The 18,471-nt window shown below is 39.6% G+C and overlaps 1 protein-coding gene across 7 annotated transcripts in view; it reads left to right on the top strand.

Annotated features, from left to right (window-relative positions):
• The window catches only part of cacna2d4a (calcium channel, voltage-dependent, alpha 2/delta subunit 4a), an 85,267-nt gene that overhangs the window by 54,387 nt on the left and 12,409 nt on the right, over positions 1-18,471 (top strand). For all 7 annotated transcript variants that reach the window (XM_051392217.1, XM_051392214.1, XM_051392215.1 and 4 more), the window contains one exon: positions 16,827-16,888. In XM_051392217.1, coding sequence (XP_051248177.1) covers positions 16,827-16,888 — 62 coding nt within the window. The remainder of the gene's footprint in view (positions 1-16,826; positions 16,889-18,471) is intronic.

The raw sequence follows: 18,471 nt of genomic DNA, 5'->3' as shown, positions 1-18,471 counted from the left end.
AATAAGAGCGAGTAGGAGGGAGGGGAGGGCAAGGAGAAAGTAGAGAGAGAGAGCGAGAGAGAGAGTGTGTGTGTGAGAGAGAGGTGGCGAGATAAATAGAGGTTGGATGAAAAAAGATAAAGGTAGGAGGGAGTAAGAGAAAGAGGGAGGCAGAGGACAGGGAGGTATGGAGGGAGATGGAAGGGGGAGACAGAAAGAGAGATGCAAGAAAGAAAGCAGTGGAGGGAGGAAGAGAGGGAGGGATCAGCTGATTTCAGTGAAGATGAGAATCTCCCTCTGCCACATGGGCTTTTCTCCTCCCTATTTTTTCCTTTTTTTTTCTCCTCATGTCTCCTTCGTTCAGCTTTCATTTTCATTCTATTCCCTGTGGCAGCTCTCGTAACGGCTGGCTTTGTGTGTGTGTCTGTTTAGGTGTGTGTGTGTGTGTGTGTGTGTGTGTGTGTGTGTGTGTGTGTGTGTGTGTGTGTGTGTGTGTGTGTGTGTGAGAGAGAGTGTCTGTCTGTGTAGAGTATGTTTGTGCATATGGCTGTACGTGCACACATGTTTTAGAGTGTGTGTACTTTTCTCACAAAAAGCTGGTTCTTAAAAGGTAAAACATTACACTTTAGGGCAAAAATATTTGGGGTTCCTCAAGAAATAAATAGAAGTCAATGCAGTGTCCTCTAAGTTGGTGTGTGCGCTCATTAGTGGAAGACATTGTGAGACAGCAAAAATGCTTCCTTTGGAAGACACCAGTGATAATTTCGGAGACAGACAGAAGGAGGATGGGGGAGTAAAGGGGTGTGGAGGGTAACTGGTAGGGGGGATTGTGTGTTTGTTTGCATACAGCATATAATTACTTGGCTGCTTTCTTACATGGACTGAATCATAGTTGACAACACACACACACACACACACACACACACACACATTGTGCTGTTAATGAGCATGTGAATCATTTGGCTCTACAACGCACCATTTCACTGCATATGAGATTGTGTGAATGTGAAAAATTTGGCTGCACCTGCGCGAGTGACTCTAGGTTTTGACACCCAAAATTGGCAAAGTTCACGGATGGACTAATCTCCAACGCTTACAAATCTATTGTCAAATCTGTCATCTCTCCTCTCTCTTTATTAGCAGCAAGCAATCAAACGTAGCAGATTCTCATTTCACAGGTTGAAATGACAGACATCGCTGGCAGCAGGTCATTCCGGTTGTTGCTAATTAATATTAATTCCATGAGTTTAAGCCAAATTTAAACATGTCTGTTATCTGGTAAAAGCACTCTCTGCAGTCGATGTTTGTATTTGGCAAAAGAATATTTGTGAGGGAAGAAACTCCCCTCTGTAATACCACTGTATGACCAATAGGGGTTCAGCTCGTTGGTTTGGTTTCACGCTTACTGTTTTGGTTAACAAAGTCACACCTGTGTCATCAACTTGCTTCCAGACAAAGTTGTATGCAGCAAAAAAGCTCTGATATACCCACTATACATTACCTGTCCAGCAACAAACATACATTTCCCTTGGTTGAGACCAAAACAAAGTTACAAGGAGAGTGAATTTGCTCTATATTAGATGGCTGGAAACAAGACTGTAAATGAATGTGTAAGCAGAACAGTTTGCAAAGTTAGTCAGCTGTGTAAGATGTTGAGTCCGACACAAATGTACTCATGTTACATTTTCAATAAATAAACTGTGTGAATCCCATATTATAAACTGAGTATAGCACAAAAAAAACAGTGACTTCTAACCGCAAGTTCAATCAATCAATCAACCCCCAGTCCAGCCCAGAGTCCAGAATCTCTATCTGCTCTTATTTTAATGTATTCAGGATGGATAAATAAGCATGCAATACCAGTGTAAGATAGGGAATATCATACATTCACATATTAAAAGCTAATTACCAATTCAATTGTAACAATATGTCATAAAATGGATTTCAGGCCCTGTCATACAGCCCTTTCTATTTACTAGTGAGCAGCACCTACCTGTACACCTTCCTGAGTTTGCACACATCACTGTCTGTCACCAGCTTCATGGTTTTGCACAGGCCAATTAAAACACTGTGTTTTGTCAGCTGCCCAACACATACACATACATACAACCATACAACCAGAACATGAGTCCTCTGGTTTCCTGTCCAAATGTGGGTGCTGTGCTGGCTTCACTGGTCTTCAATGTAGTTCCTGGCAAACAGAAATCTGTTTTAGCTGCCAGTAGCTGCTGCCAGTGCTATATAGGACAGACTCTTGAATGGTAGTTATGAAAGATGATTGGCTAGAATGACTGGAATAGCAGTGAACATACAATATGCTGCACACAAAACTTTTTTGTTGTTGTCTATTATTGTCGAAGGATTTTTGTCATAGAAAGACATCTGCTTTTATAACAGCAAAGTTAAGGGCTCTATGTGTGTTTGGGTTGTGTGTTATCCCAAAGGGGTAGTCCTCTAATTAGTCCTGCCCCCTCTGCTTCAGAGTGCAGGGGTCACCAGGGTTAGCCACTATAATGCAACCTTTCAGCTGCAGAGAATTTAGTGCCAGGCTCAAGGACACTTCATATACAGAAAAATGCTTAAAGGCATGTACTGTTGATAGCCAAAATGTATTCAGTTCAAACTAATACTTCAAGTTTTGTTGTGTTGCTGCTGTCATGTGTAATCTGTCATACTCGGCCATTTCTGGCGCGTTCTTGAATAAAAAATAAACACATAATAAATGATTTCTTTGCACCTGTGTGAGATGGAGAGAGTCAAGACGGCAAACGCCATTGCAGGATTTGGATTTTATGTCATGTCACTGCACTCAAAATTCTCCTTCTTTCAACTTTGACTTTATTTTTCGATGACCTTTCAGTGTGCAGCAGATGAAATGACAGCTGTCTGTGATGTAACCTGATAGCAATCCATGGTGGATGAAAAGGACAAAAAAAATATCTTGCACCCAAGCCCTTCTTGATCATCATATTCTCACTCTCACTTCTTCTCTAAAGAAGAATATTTGACACTGCCTTTTATGTTAGACTGAATTACGTAAATCACTAACAGTCTTTACTAGACTTGCACCACTTTGTCTCTTCGTTGCACCTTGTGGTGAGAAAAGCTAGAGAGCCTTAGTGTTTGGGAAAATTAGTTTAGCATTGCTGCAACCAAAAATGTCAAAGTATATCCAGCATAAGATGTTAAAAATGATATAAGCACTGTCGGAAAAAAATTAGCTTATAAAAGTTATTCAATTCCATAAACAACAGTGTATAGACTGTGGCCCAGTCCCCTCAGGCAGCTCCTATGAGACTGTGCTAACTGATTGAGCGGGAAGAGGGTTTTAACACCAGATAAGAATGCGAGGTGAGCTTGATTTATTTGGTCCTCCAAGGGATGTGTCCACTTTTTTCGGGCTGTTTATGTGTCTGGCAAAGAGGCCTTCTGGCATGAGGATCCATTGTTAGTGCCAGCACCTCCTGCCAAGGCGACTTTTATGGCCGGTTCTGTTCCATCAATGATGCAGGAAATACGTGTTATGAAAAATGATTACTGGCTGTGGTTTGGAGCAAGAAAGTGTATTTTTTAATCTTTCTGCCTGGCTACTATGGTCTTACCCAGCATTTCTCTATTAGAGTTATTAATTCCCTTGCTACTGGAATATTGGTGTATTTATTATCCAGGAGGCATGATTAAATCCCTGCACTCCTGTTCGTTGCCTCTAATATTGATGATATATGAATTTAAACCCATTCTGTTACATTCATTATAAGTTGCTGTGTGAACTATATGGATATGTATAGTCTCTCCCCTTCCTTCTCTCCTCCAACTTTTCTCTTCCTTCTCTCTTCCTCCTCTACCAATTCTGTCTCTTCCCTCATCTCTATCGCTCTCTTTCTCTCCCTATCTTTTAACACCCTCACCCCCTCCCTCACTCTGTAATTTACTGTGCTATTGGGTGAGTGTCAGTGAAGATGAATTGGCTCTAGTCTTTGTATTAACACCAGGTCTGGGCAGGCACGTTTAGCGATACAACCACTAGTTCCTGCAAGGAGCAAGTGACTTCAAGGCACTATCCATCTTAACATACACACACACACACACACACACACACACACACACACACACACACACACACACACACACACGCACACACAGGGACAGAGAGATTGTATATGTCTATGGTTCCATCCAAGGAGTCATTTGTGTCTCTGTTCTCATATATCACCGTTTTCTATCATCCGTGAATCACGCTCATATTGACCAGACAGTTTTATCACCCTTCGGTCAATACGGTCAATGAGGATTGCTCCATTAGAAATCAATCATGTTTTAATTCATGCCTTGAAACACATTTTTCCAGACAGCCTTTTATTGAATAGAGTATTGTATTCCAATTTATTTTGCCTTTTGGTTCTTTTATAGTATATATTATACAGTTGAAAAACAGATGCGGCGTAACACGTCTGCCACAAAATGCCCACAGCATGATTAAAATATGATAAAAATAAATACCTCATTGTACCAAAGGCAATGCGTCTTTAGAGAGCCTCTTCCAAAGCCACAGAAGATATTACAAAGCTGTTGTCACAGGCTGAATAGAACTCCTCATGACAAATTAAACTGAACTTCATGTTTAAAATGTCTTTAAGATGGCTACTACATACACATGATACATTGTGATCAGCTATACAGAATATTTTGGTATTGTATTTATATGCAATACTTACTAAATATAATCAACAGTTTACCTGCAATATCACACTGTGGACACAAAAAAATCTATATATATATATATATATATATATATATATTGCTTATGTTAATGTCCAATGATTAATACACTAATTTCATTTGTCCCAAAAATACACTGTTTTGTACAAATTATGAATACTAACTGTTTAATTATGCTGTTACTGAACAAGTAAAAATGACAACTTTGCTGTTTAATTATAACCCTTTTATTAGGGAAATAAGTATGCTTCTTTTTGAAACACCATATACCATATACCATACACCATATCTCCCTATCAGCAAACCCTAAACAGATGAAGAGATATGTTGCTTTTCCAGCAGCACTGATGCTTCTGGCTAGTAGACAGACCAGGTGGCCCTATATAGTCTGAACATGGCTTATGATGCATACCTACAAACGTAGAGTCATGAAATTGGTCATTGAAATCATTTGCAGTTGCCTTGCATCTTTTTGGAAAATTTAGCTGCAAGTGAACGTAGAGTCTCATTGTGAAAAACACCAATTAATATGTGAGGATGACCAAAAACAGGCCCATCTTGGGTCCTGACCTGTAATGGTTTAAGAAACCCAGTGTGTGCAGCCAGCCTTGTCTGCTGAATTTCCCTGTAACCCACTATCTGTCACTGCAGGATAAATTAAGTGGTACAGACTACGGATTATGAAGCATTTTAGGCACACGCTCACTCTCACACACAAACACTCTCTCTCTCACACACACACACACACTCGCACAAAGTTTATCCCCTTGGAGAGTCTCATTAATTTGGCCAAGTTGATTTGTTCTGAAAGGCTCTGAATTCATCACAACCAGACAGATGGTAGAGAGGGATTTCCTAGAGGAGAGGAGAGGAGAGGAGAGAGAGAGAGAGAGAGAGAGAGAGAGAGAGCGGTGTGGGTCAGACAGGAGTCGAGAGTGAGGGATGGAAAACAAAGTGTAAGGTAGGGACGGTGTAAAAAACAGAACAAGGGAACAACAGAGGTACAGGGAGTACAATGAAAAAATACAGGGAGAGTGACAATCGACAAGAGATCAAAACAAGAATCAAGTAAAAAAAGAGAAGGGTAATTGAGAGATAAATAGGGGAGAGATGAGCGAGCACCATCTGTCATTTTAGAGAGAGAGAGAGAGAGACAAAAAGAGTGGAGAGAAGGAAGTCGAGGGAGGAAACATGGAAGTAAAAGAACATGATGGAAGCTAAGCACAAAGGCTGGAGGTAGAGGGAAATAGAAATCCTGGCTTTGTCCAAAGGGAAAAAATACCTCTCAAGATCCGTAAAAGCTACAATATCAATATTTCTATACTCATGGTGTTCACTCGTACAGCTTTCACCAGCTGTTTTCAGCTATAAAAAAAAAAAGCTTAAATGAACATTGTACACTACCTGCAGCACCAAACGACAAGTTAGCAACTGAGTTGGTGAACATAGGGGAGCATTTAGCAGCTAAAGAGCCAAATGTTTCCCTCAGGAGTTGGTGAGGAGAGCAAAGCAGACCTTAAAGGAGAGTGACCATTGCACAGGTCTGTAATTTCGCAAAACATTCACCATATGAACTTTACGGGGTGTTAACAACTTGTTTTGCTTCCCTCAAGTGGCCAAACAATTAATTATTGAAAGTTTAACTTACATGTTGCGGAAATGTAAAAATTACAGTTGCCATCTTGTCAGTACAAAAAATTTGAACTACTCCTTTAAATTCAGATATGTATGTTCTGCCATAAGAAAATTGGATTAGTGAGGTAATGAAAGGGGGTGATCACACACAGAAAAACACACACCCAGTTGATCTTCTTTCACATTATAAAAGATTGAGTAGGTAATTGAATTTCACACCAAATTAGTGCCTCAAAATGTTGCCACTTGAATTCCTTTTTGATGTGTGACGAAATAGCCCTGTTATGAGCACAAACCGGCATGTAAACATTCAGAACAGAAAGAAGAAAGAGCATAGCGTTTTGCATTCACCCTTTCTTTAACACACAGGCGCACACACACACACACAGGAACATGTTTCTCCCTGTCTCTCCACTATGAATGATTTAGTGAGTGTGCCTCCAACAGGCCTGCTCAAGAAGGCTGTGAAACTAGGTTAACTTAAGGTAGGCTCTGCTGACTTAGAAGGTCCATGCACACATATACCCAGTGTCAACAGCATTTATTTTCATTTTGAATGAACAGGCCAGGCATTTAACACTCTATCACCTCTGTTCTGTCACCTTCGACCTGCCGAACGGTGGTGACAGAATCCTCCGTCCATCTTTTAGCTGTGTCAGTGGGTTTCACATTTAAACAAACCCATCAACTCAGCTTAAAATGTAGTGCTTGATACTTGCTGCAAAGGGAATACGGTACCTGCTTGTCAGATTATTTTGCACACATTTGCAGCCTCATTCAGTTTGTGTGTGTTTGTGTGAGTGCATGTCCTGTGTATTATTCAAGTTAGTCCAATCCGACACGTGCCACCATTTCCATTCTTTTAATTGGAAAGTGTCATGTGGCTCTGCCCGTGCGTGTGCCTCTGTCTGCATCCTTGACGTTCAAAAAGTTGCGCATGAGAAAGTGAGAGACACTTCTAGAGAGTGAGAGAGAAATAGATTATGATGAGAGAGAGAGAGAGAGAGAGAGAGAGAGAGAGAGAGAGAGAGAGAGAGAGGAGGAGGATGAGGGAGGGAGGTTGAGTCATCATGCTTTTCGTCCAATCCCAGCCCTCTGCCTGTTGCTTTGGTAACGTGATGTCAGTGCAGCCTCTGGCGACTCCTCTGAGGTTAGCAGCACAGAGGTGTGTGTGTGTCTGTATTCTTGTGGCTCTCTCAAAGTTGTCACAGAAAAACAACTGTAACTGGACTTTGCAAACTTTAAGGTCAAAGGTCATATTCAATTATCTATCACTTGTAATAGTTACATGAGTTAAGGTCCTTTGGATGTCCTAACTTGTGTGTGCGGGTATATGTGCATCCATTTGGGTCTGTGTGTTTGTGTACATCTGTGCGTACTTTCCTGAGAGTGTGTGTGTGTGTCTGTGTTTTCTTGTGTATGCCAATATATGTTAGTCTGTAAGTTTAAATGGTTCCTTGTGTGCACAATTTGTTGTATGTTTGTATGTTTTGCTGGTGGATCAATAGCCTCCACATGTCTGCAAGTCTGTGTGTAAGGTTGTCTGTGTTTACGTCAACGATTTCAATTAAAACTGATCATTATAGTCAACTGTCGCTGAACTTTTTTTTCTCTCCGAGGAGTCGACCAGAATTTGCCAGAACTCCTTTTACTGGCTGGATCAGTATTTGTTGCCTGGCAACATCAGTTTATTGAACAATCACCATCAGAAAGTCAGGGGATCTGCTGAGGCTTTGTTGAACATAGCACTGTTGCTTTTGGGAAACACAAACAATCATTTTGGGATTTGAGTTGAAAGGTTACTCCGCTCTCGTGTTTGTGAAATGAGTTTCAATTTATGTCTTTAAAAAATACGTGGAATGGGAGATATTAGTCGGATAAAGGATGTCCTTGTCCATTCAGTTACAGCTGTAGAAAAATCTTCAGTTCTGAGTATTAGAATAAAAATTTTGATTTACTTTCTCTATCTACTTATGTTAGATAGATATAGAGATAGTGTATAGAACTTATTGAATGACCACTCAGTTAACATTTTTGCTAATTAATTGCCTGTTATAATACTTAATTTGACTACACTAGATTGTGTAATATATTTGTTTGTGCCAGACTCAAGCAACCAAATAAAAGAGTAATAATAAGCGGATAATAGCAGGACAATTAACCTTTCTGCAGTTTAATTTTCTGCATACTCATACAAGAGAATTTCCATTGCATTTCATTAAAAACCTATGCAATGCAGGTATGGTCATATGTCATGAGCAATTATTTCACATGCGCAGATATTAATTGTGACTCGCACAATATACTGAGTCCTCATGCACAAATTCAACAACTGAGAGTTGTACTGGAATAATAAAACATAGGGAGAGGTAAAGAATGGGACCTGTGTGTATACAACTAATAAGTAACCGCACAAAGTAGCCACCATGGACGAGAGATTCTGCTTGGCGAGTGCTGGAGGGTGTACACGCTCTCACAGGCATTATTCTGCTCTCAAAGTTGACTTCTGCTCGCTCGCATTCACCTCGCTTTTGACAATGTGCCAAGGGAGGCACTGGTTTGTTTCTCGCTTGCAGCTACCTGTACAACTCTCGGTTGTGTGTGAGGATTTGTTTTATAAGGGTAGCAGTTAATACCTGCATGTGTGAAATCATATAATTTGCTTGTGAGCATGTTTTAACACGCTTGTGACATATGACATAAATCCGATGCCATACCCAGGCAGTTTTACTTACTGAGATCAATGTTTTGGTGTCTGTATGCATTTTCCCTTTTGGACCCATGCACGGTTAATTAAGGAATTGAAAGAGTAAAATGTGTATTTACCAATCACACAAGGAACACTTGGGAGTTAGACTGCCAAAGACATTTTTTATTTGACAAACACTATTGTGTCTCCCTATTAAGCAAAACTAATTACAAGAAATGCAGAAATAACAGTGCATAGACAAGAGAATGTGCTAAAACCTGCAATATTCATTCATCAGCAGCACATCACAGCAGTAAAATTGCAATTTCCTTTACATCATGACAGAAATCCCTTCTTAACTTTTCCATTATTGTCGTGTTTGCGTTTCATAATCATGCAGCATTCTTCTCAGTATTGAGTGCAAGTGAAGCAAGATGCAGATTACAATGTGAGGCGTATTGACGACAGATGCAGAGACCTTTGGAAACAATAATGGTTAAGATGAAAATGAGGGGGAGATTATGTTTTTCACAGGGTCAAACAGTCACATATTAAGTATTGAAAGAATGAGATACAAGAAAGATGTGGTACAAACAAGGACAAAAAGGACTATAGAGAAATAAGTTCTTAACTGCCTCTCTCTCCATTCCGTCTTACTGATGAATGTTTGACATTTGTCGATAAAAACTATAATTATGTGTTTGTGAGGGAGAGAAAGAGAACACAAGTGACATTTCTTAGTTGGGAAAGCTATAATCTCTGTACATGTTTGTGCTGGTATGATTTTGTGTGTGTGTACAAGAAAGCAGAAAAGAGAAGGACAATAAAGAAAGAGACATAATAAGACTTTGACATTTGTTCAGATAAACAATAATCTTGTTGTCCACAGACAGATCAAACACAAAATGCACACACTTTTAAACTTCAACTTCAACTTCAAACTAGACACATAATTACTAAAATACAGATTTTGTGAATCAGTTATTTTTGCCAATATCAACACACACACACACACACACACACACACACACACACACACACACACACACACACACACACACACACACACACACACAGAGGGAGAGTTTTAAATGTTTACACAGGAAGATGCCCCCAAAATCCCAATACACACATCTAAAAAAAATATATAAACAACTAAGAAAAGATAGTTCTAGATAGCTTGTGCAGGCATTTAAGAGTTAAACAGAAAGAGCTCCGGTTGAATGCAATGCAAAGATATTGTCTTTCAAGGATAGGTTTGAAAGACTGAACTGAAAAACTGTACAATATGTCTCTGGTTACATAATCCACTCCACGTACTCTACCAAAGTGTAATGCAGTTCAGGTGAGATTATTTAAGACACTCTGGAGGTAAAACCTGGTTTGTAAAATGTGACAAATGTTTACAGCAGACAGTTAGTGTTAATTTGACCATTGGCCTTTGTTTGTGTTTTTCAAATAAGTTTGGCTGAACCTTCATGATATCTGACTGCTCGTGTTTCTTGCACCTACTGACAGCGATGTCCTCTTGTCTTCAGATCTCAGAAATTAAAGAGTCACTTAATACCACATGAAAATCTTGTTTTTTCAGACCCTCAGTGGTTTTCACCTTGCTGTATTAATGTAGTGTACAGTAGGGTGTATCAGTACACTGTGACAACCTTCTCATAGAGGGCAGTCACTTAGTGAAAATTTTATTTATTATTACCGACAGGAATGATGCTCAAAACTACAAAAATAATACTCAAGCTTTAATAAAGCATTATTAAAAAAAGTAGGTGTGAATTTTAAATTTAGATTTAGTGCTCACACATTCTTAAAAACACACACAGACCATCCCTAACTCCTTGTTTTCCTCTCCACACCTCCCACCTCTACTTCTCTTTTTGTCTCTATACTCAAACAACACACACACACACACACACACACACACACACACAAATAAACAAACACATATGTGAAAGAATGAGAAACCCACATACTCTCATGCACACTCACGCACAACCATTTGATCTCACTCGCTCTATTATTGATAGCCACGCTTGGTTGAAATGAAAAGGGTTTCCAACTCATAACATTATTAAAAATCAATTCATCCTCTTCCATAACCTCTGCCTTTCGTCTTATCCTTTTCCTGTCCTCCCTCTCATCCCTCTTCATCCCTCCATCATTTTCTCTCCGCCTGGGCCACCTGACTCCATTATATCAATTAATCTGTTCCTTTGATTACAATGTCTGTGCTCTGTTGATGACCTTTATCTCTGTGGGTTTGTGTGTGTGTCCGTCCTGCAGCACACATTCTCTCCGTTTTTGGTTGGTATTGTGTGTGTGTGTGTGTGTGTGTGTGTGTGTGTGTGTGTGTGTTTGTGTGTTTGTGTCTGTTTATGTACCCCCATGCTCTTTTCCCTTTCTGCTTAACAGATCCATTACTAAAGCATACTGATGTTCTGTGTGTGTGTGTGTGTGTGTGTGTGTGTGTGTGTGTGTGTGTGTGTGTGTGTGTGTGTGTGTGTGTTGTGTGTGTGTGTGTGTGTGTGTGTGTGTGTGTGTGTGTGTGAGAGAGAGAGAGAGAGAGAGAGAGAGAGAGTGTGTGAGTGAGTGAAAGAGAAGCAGAAAACAATGAAATGACCTCCCCACTAGTGGCCTTATTTTCGGTGTCCCCTCTGTGCCCAGAGACATAGCCATTGTGCCAGTTTAATTTATGGACTCTGTTTGTGTGTCTGTGTGTGTGTTCCTATATATTTAGCCTCGACTCCAGGGTCTTGCTAAGGGAACCATCAACACCGGTGGTCATTTAGCACAAGCTGACCTCCTGTGCCATCTCAGCACCACACACACACACACACACACACACACACACACACAGTGTCACACACACACACACACAGTCACACACACACTAAACGATGTCAAAAATGTGTGAACACACGCAGGCACCCATTTAAAGAACTGCACAGTCACCACACTTTTAAACAAGTAAAAATATACAACGTGAAAATAGATAGATAGATAGATAGATAGATAGATAGATAGATAGATAGATAGATAGATATTGCCTCCCCCTCTCTCTTTTTTCTCTCTTTCTTCACAGTCTGTCAGTCACTTGACACTCTCGCTTCTCCATTTAGCAAAAGGCCAGCAAGCTGGTCGCCTTTCCCTGTCTCTTTCTCTCTGTTCAATTATTGTGAGTTTTAGTGGCAGGTCTATGCAGCCCTGGTTCCTAGAGTAATATGATTAATTGCTGCATGTATTATGTTCACTGGTAATGATTTCTCCAGCCACAAGTGCTTGTACCCCACAGACGTCTTAAAACTGACACTTTGGTTTAGGTTAGGGAAAGATGGTTGTTTTGATTAAGTGTAGCAGAGAGAAAGAGACACACGTCATCATTGCATCATTTTTAAGTATTTTACTTTAACCTGATCCAGGTGCTTCAAGTCGCCTTGATGTAACTGTAAAACTTCAATCATGCTTTAGTTGTTACAAGCGAATATTGGAGCAGGAACTAATAAGATAATTCAGCAGTGAAAGTTTTGCAACTTCTAAGATACATTAATTAAAAACATTTCCTTATTATGTTGATAAAAATGTAATCCGGGCAGCATTAATTGCCTTTCAGAACATTGCTGTTGCAAATTAGTAGCATATAAACATAATTTTTATGCAAGTGCATCAGTTACACAGAATATAAAAGGTTACACTTTATTAACAACATTATTTTCAGGGGCTCAAAGGAACATTTTATCTGTGTTTATTTGCCATTTGAATACCCTTTTATATCTAAATGTCTGCAGTTTTACTTTACTGGACTGTTAATGTGCAGCGTCACCAAAGCAGTATAGGTTCTGTTTAGTCAGATATTGCACTGTTTGTGTATACGTAGAATTATGTCTTTGTCTCCTCTTCAGTCATCGTTCACAGTTCACATCCCTCTGTCTCTCATCCCTCTATCTCATTAGTGTAATAACCAATTAACTCCGGCTCTTGGTTGCTTACATTTTTTATTTATTTCCTCATTAATTCATTTCCTGTTGAAAGCGCACTCCACTGTGATTGGCAGCTCACGCTAATTGCAACTCAGACTGTGTGCGTGCAAGATACAGTCACAAACACACACATTCAAACTCGTGAGCACACACGCACACTCACAATTGCGTGGATGCAAGGTCATACATATTCTTGTGTACACACTTGTACGCAAACTGAACACACATTGAGTAATGCTTGCTAGCTGTGCACACACATTAAGGGGGGGGGGGAGAAAAAACATTTATTATAGCACACAAATACACACAGAGAGGGATCAGTGTGATAGTTTTAATTAGATTTGGCCTCCAACTCAGAGCGGGAAAGAAGGCAGATTACTTCTGCCCTCTTTAATGGCCTTCCAACACTTTATCTGAGATTATAGTGGAGGAAGATGGCTTCAGGGTCACTAGTACTATTGAGGAGAGGAGATGTGTGGAAGAGGCTGTTTAAATACCTAAAATACCAAAATACCAAAATACCAAAGAGAAAATCACATAGAATATCATACTTTTGGTACAAATGGAGGAGTATTCATTTTGCATCCTTTCAGATGATATTTTGTGACAAAATGGCCGATCACATATGAAAATGTGTTTCTGTATTTGACACATATTCACAGAAGTATCCTCATTATTAAAAGCCAACTAACTTATTTTGTTGTCCATACCTGCTAGTCAGTAGATTTGAACACTTTGGACATTTGTGAACAGCCGTCCTGGAGCCGTATGAGCTGTGTGAATAAACAGCTCCCTAATCAGCTAAACAAACTTTTCTGTGTACATGACTGATTACTGGATGATTACAGCCACGATTCAGTGTCACGACTGATTTTCAAGAGATTGGACGGAATCCATGACACACACACACACACGCGCAAATCAAACACGCATGCAGACACTCACAAAGTGAAACACACAGCCTCAGACAGAACATGTCAGAGCCTTCTCCTCGTAATATCCGGACTGATCCCCATGAGTACACACAGCTCATGGTTTATGCTTACCCTCACTGATCCATAATTCATCCCCTAATAGCATTTTACAAGCATAATTGAGTGAGCTGTGTTGAACCTTTCAGCCTATAGATATGGACTAAGATGAAATACCACTTTTAATTTACCACCAGTGTGCATTGTTTTAGCTCCTTAGCTACAAATGATGTATACATTACATTTTTGCCAGCCATTTTCCAAGTCACATTATAGTTTTATATTTCTTATGCATTTTTTTGTACTGCACCATTTATTTCCTCACAACAATAATGTAGTCTTGATGTTGATTGTGATGGGAAAACGCTGATTGTGAACTTTTTAGATTCGATTTTACTGTTTTAGCCAGAAAAAATGAAATAAAAAGGATTTATGCACCAGAATAATACATCTGTCTCCATCTGATGTAGTGGAAGTTTTGTTGGTGGCAAGCCAAGAAATGTGTAGGTGAGTATGAGTTTAGTAGGTGTAGGTGGTTTTGCTGAGGAAGTTTGGATTTATGATACTCTCAGTATGTCTAAAATCCTAGCCATGATAATTTGCAGAGTGATTAGCTGTGATTAGGGATGCAGTGATCCCACACACTGGATTAGTATTGGCCATGATGTAACCAATCCACTTTTCTTTGTCAATGTAGTTTTACGATTCTCTGTCTCCAATATAAGTTACATTCACTGAGTCATGTCGGGCTGCCAACTAATCTTTTAGTGCCACGGCAATTCCTGGCCTATAAACTACTGGTATGGTCCTTTTAATATAATGCTGAGGTATGACTAAACACTAAATGTTTTAAAATCTGTCTACCTTAAACCAACAAAACAAATGGCAAGCCTTTCCTCTCGACTTTCCTTTCCTCTCTTTTTCCTCCCAACCAACCTAAAAAGGACCAACCCGTAAACTAATCTCCCTTCCTCCAGAATAAAGCCTTTTTGCTGCCTGCCGGCGGTAATTATTCTGCTGTGTTTTTATTACCGTACATATGCATGTGCATGTGTGTTGTTGGATATTAGTGCATGCTGTGTCCCTACATGAGCAAAGGTGTGTGTGTGTGTGTGTGTGTGTGTGTGTGTGTGTGTGTGTGTGTGTGTGTGTGTGTGTGTGTGTGTGTGTGTGTGCAGGCATGTGTTTTGTGTATTGTGAGCACCACAGAGGCTTTCCCTGTGTGGCTGTACAAAGCATGCTGGGAGAAAAACGCTGAGTCTTTGATGCTAATATGAAGTGTCATATCATCCCTCGCAGTGTGTGTGTTTGTTGTGTGTGTGGGGAGGGGGGGTGTATACAGTATGTGTGCTCTGAGAACTTACGCAATTATGGTTCCTTTTTGTATTACCATGCTGACTAAAATGCTGATGGACGTACAGCCCTAAGCTGACACAAGCAATCACCCTGCTGCCGTGTGTGTGTGTGTGTGTGAGAGTGTGAGAGTGTGAGTGTGAGTGTGTATGTGCGCGTGTGAAACATGTACAAACGCACACTAATTCTTGGCTTAATGTTTGGTGACTTAGAGTGCTAAGTTGTCGGCAGAGGTCGGACGCACACATAAGCGTGCACAGACACACACACTATCTAAGTATAGTCAGTTCACACACAGCGGTGCTGAGGCTCAGAAGGCCAGTCACTGTAAAAGGATTTTCATAAGTTGAGTTCTGAAGGTAGATGATCTGTACAGCAGGCCCTCTTCTACTCCTCCAGCCTGAGAACTGAGAGAGAGATAGAGTCTCTCACCCTGGGACATTAATCGGCTCATTAATGTTCTTTCTTCTAAACTGCTGGAATTAAAGTTCCCCTCTCCGTTTATGGTCTACTATTGCAGCTACAACCATTACTTCTAAAGGAATCACTACTTAAACTGGGCATATTATCACAGCAGTGGTGTCTATGACTACTAATGCTGTTACTAATACTATTTATATATCTCTACTGGTATTACGACTGCTATAATATCAAATCTGTTCAATACTGTATCAATACTTACTCACTGTTGTACAATCTTCATGCTGGAGAGAAGTGATCATGGCATTAGGAATTTTCAACTGTATCACGTAGTTTACATCATCAAAGTTCATCCTTGACATGGGAAATAGACTCTAGAAGCTAGCAAATGGAATTTATGTCAAATGAGATTAAAAAGAAGAAAGAATAAGAAAAAACTCAAATCTTCTCTAAAAGAGAATTTAGAGGTCATTATGCATCAAAACTGAAACAAAGCAAAAGTTATTTAATGCATTCAGTGTTCACTGGTTTATAATGGCAATAATTTTATGCCTACAATCTCTTTAATCTGCAGCATATATAGCAGGAAATGCAAGAAAATGCCACAATAGACATAGAAACACATGTATGCTTTTTTTTTGTTAGTTATGGTAATCTAATGTGTCTAATTGTCTCGGCGAGAGACAAGAGAGTCTATCAACTATAGATTTTGAGAGCATATACAAACCTTGCAATCCCACGAATAGAGATTGGATTCAAAGGTAGAGAGTGCAATAAAAAAAGGTAATAATACTGGAAAGATCATGTTGTGAAGCCACAGGTGGTGTACATTGTTTTGTTCCTGCTTCCATGTCGTTGCCATGACACTTTCAGCATGTGCTAATAATGTTTGCAATGAATAAGAGGGGCACTTTAGGAATCAGGCCTATAAGCATTAATCTAGCAGAGGTGTTTCCCTTCCTTTATTCATATTCTGTACATAAACCACATCCTCAACTAATAAGTACTCTTAAGTTCAGGTTTATTTCACTATGCTAAAGTCACTTCTCTCTATGTGTGTCTCTCTCTCTGCAGCCATTGGAGTTCAGATGACTCTGGAGATGATGGAGTCCAGATTCTGGGCCATTGCAGCACAGGTCAGTACATACAGCTCAATGTGTTTTCCACTATAACTGAATCTCTCCAATAGTTCATCAGCATGTAAGTGAGTGAGACAACTATCTACAAGTTGACTTCTAGCAAAGTTGTCAGCTATTTACAACTTTTTGCTTTCAAAACATCTGCAAAAATGTTAAAACAAAAAAAGAATGATGGATGTCAGGTACTACTGTGCACTGTTTGGAAATTAAACCCTGTCAATATTGCATTGTTGCAAAAAAAAATTCCACGTTAGATTTATATTATTTTGTTTGTATTTTTCAATGTCCTATATAAAACAAGTTGATTACCGTACTATGCTGGCACTAATGAGGAATGTTTGATGTATTTATGGTTATAGCAGTTATAATGAACAGTGTTTGTGGAATACAAACAACACAATCATGCTGTGCTTCAGTTACTGAAGAATAATGACTGCTGCAAATAATGACTCTAACTGTATCTCCTAAAGTGATAAGTCTAAAAACAATTCAAATCTGTGCATCGACATCCATCAATTCTCTTTTTTCAATGCAAATACATTTTTAAAGTCCTTTCATTCTTGCTGGACTGTCGCTGTTCAATATCTAGCTCAATAGAAGACATGGCTATTGATGAATACACTATCTGCTTCAGAGGTTTTACCCCGTGGACATCGTCCTGTATTCAGTAATATCCCTTGAAACCACTAGGCCGTACTGACACCATTTATTACCGTATGACAAGGAGTCAAGGATTATTATAGGTTATTTTTCTGCTCCATTAGTTGGTAATTACAGCATTTAAACTTTGTTTAATTCAAAGCTTAATGCTGTGTTTTTCCATATCACTGCACCCACTGTTAAAGGGGTGCTTACCCTGCCTAAAACAATATTTTGAAAGATTAGATGTCATTAGAATTGTTTTCAGCTGATATTTTGTGTGCTTTTCAGAGAATTTCATCAGTTCAGTGAAGGGTCTTAGTATCCTTTGAGTTCTTCCACACCTTCAAGAAAACATGTTTAAAGAAAAACTTGCTTAATTTGGCGTAACACCTTTGCTGTAGCAGGTGTTTCATAGCTTGGCCGCTCCCCCTGCCATGGCTGTAAATGACAGCAGTTAAAAGAGCATTAAAGGCTGCTGGCTAGCCATTAAATGGTCGATAGCTAGCACAGCTAGGCTCAGCAGCTCCCAAGTGTGTTTCTGTGTGTGTATGTATTTGTGTTAGTGGAGGTGTGAAGAAGAGAGTACTGTATATGTGTATGTGTCTGTTAATGTTAATGCGTGCCATGTTGACAGGGACCATATGCATGACCATCTGTGCACAAGTGTGTTGTTATGTCCATATTCATCAACTAAGATCTCATTAGCATCATTTGCAGCAGCCTTGTTAGCCACTGGATTTATGCAGTGTAGAAAGTCATTCCCATTCTCATTTACTGTGTGCACTTTCCACTCTCCTGCATAAATTCTCAATTTTCTCTCCTCTCCTCTTTCCTCCTCTTTCTCAAGTTCTTCCCCCTTTTCATTTCTTTCTCTCAATGCTTTCTGTCCTCCCCCTTTCTCCTCTCCTGTATTCCCTTCTTCCCTTGTCTCCTTACCT

The sequence above is a fragment of the Dicentrarchus labrax genome, unplaced genomic scaffold (genome assembly GCF_905237075.1).
Source record: "Dicentrarchus labrax unplaced genomic scaffold, dlabrax2021, whole genome shotgun sequence".
Taxonomy (NCBI): domain Eukaryota; kingdom Metazoa; phylum Chordata; class Actinopteri; family Moronidae; genus Dicentrarchus; species Dicentrarchus labrax.
The sequence above is the reverse complement of the archived record's forward strand: the minus strand, read 5'-3'. Positions and strand labels throughout refer to the sequence as shown.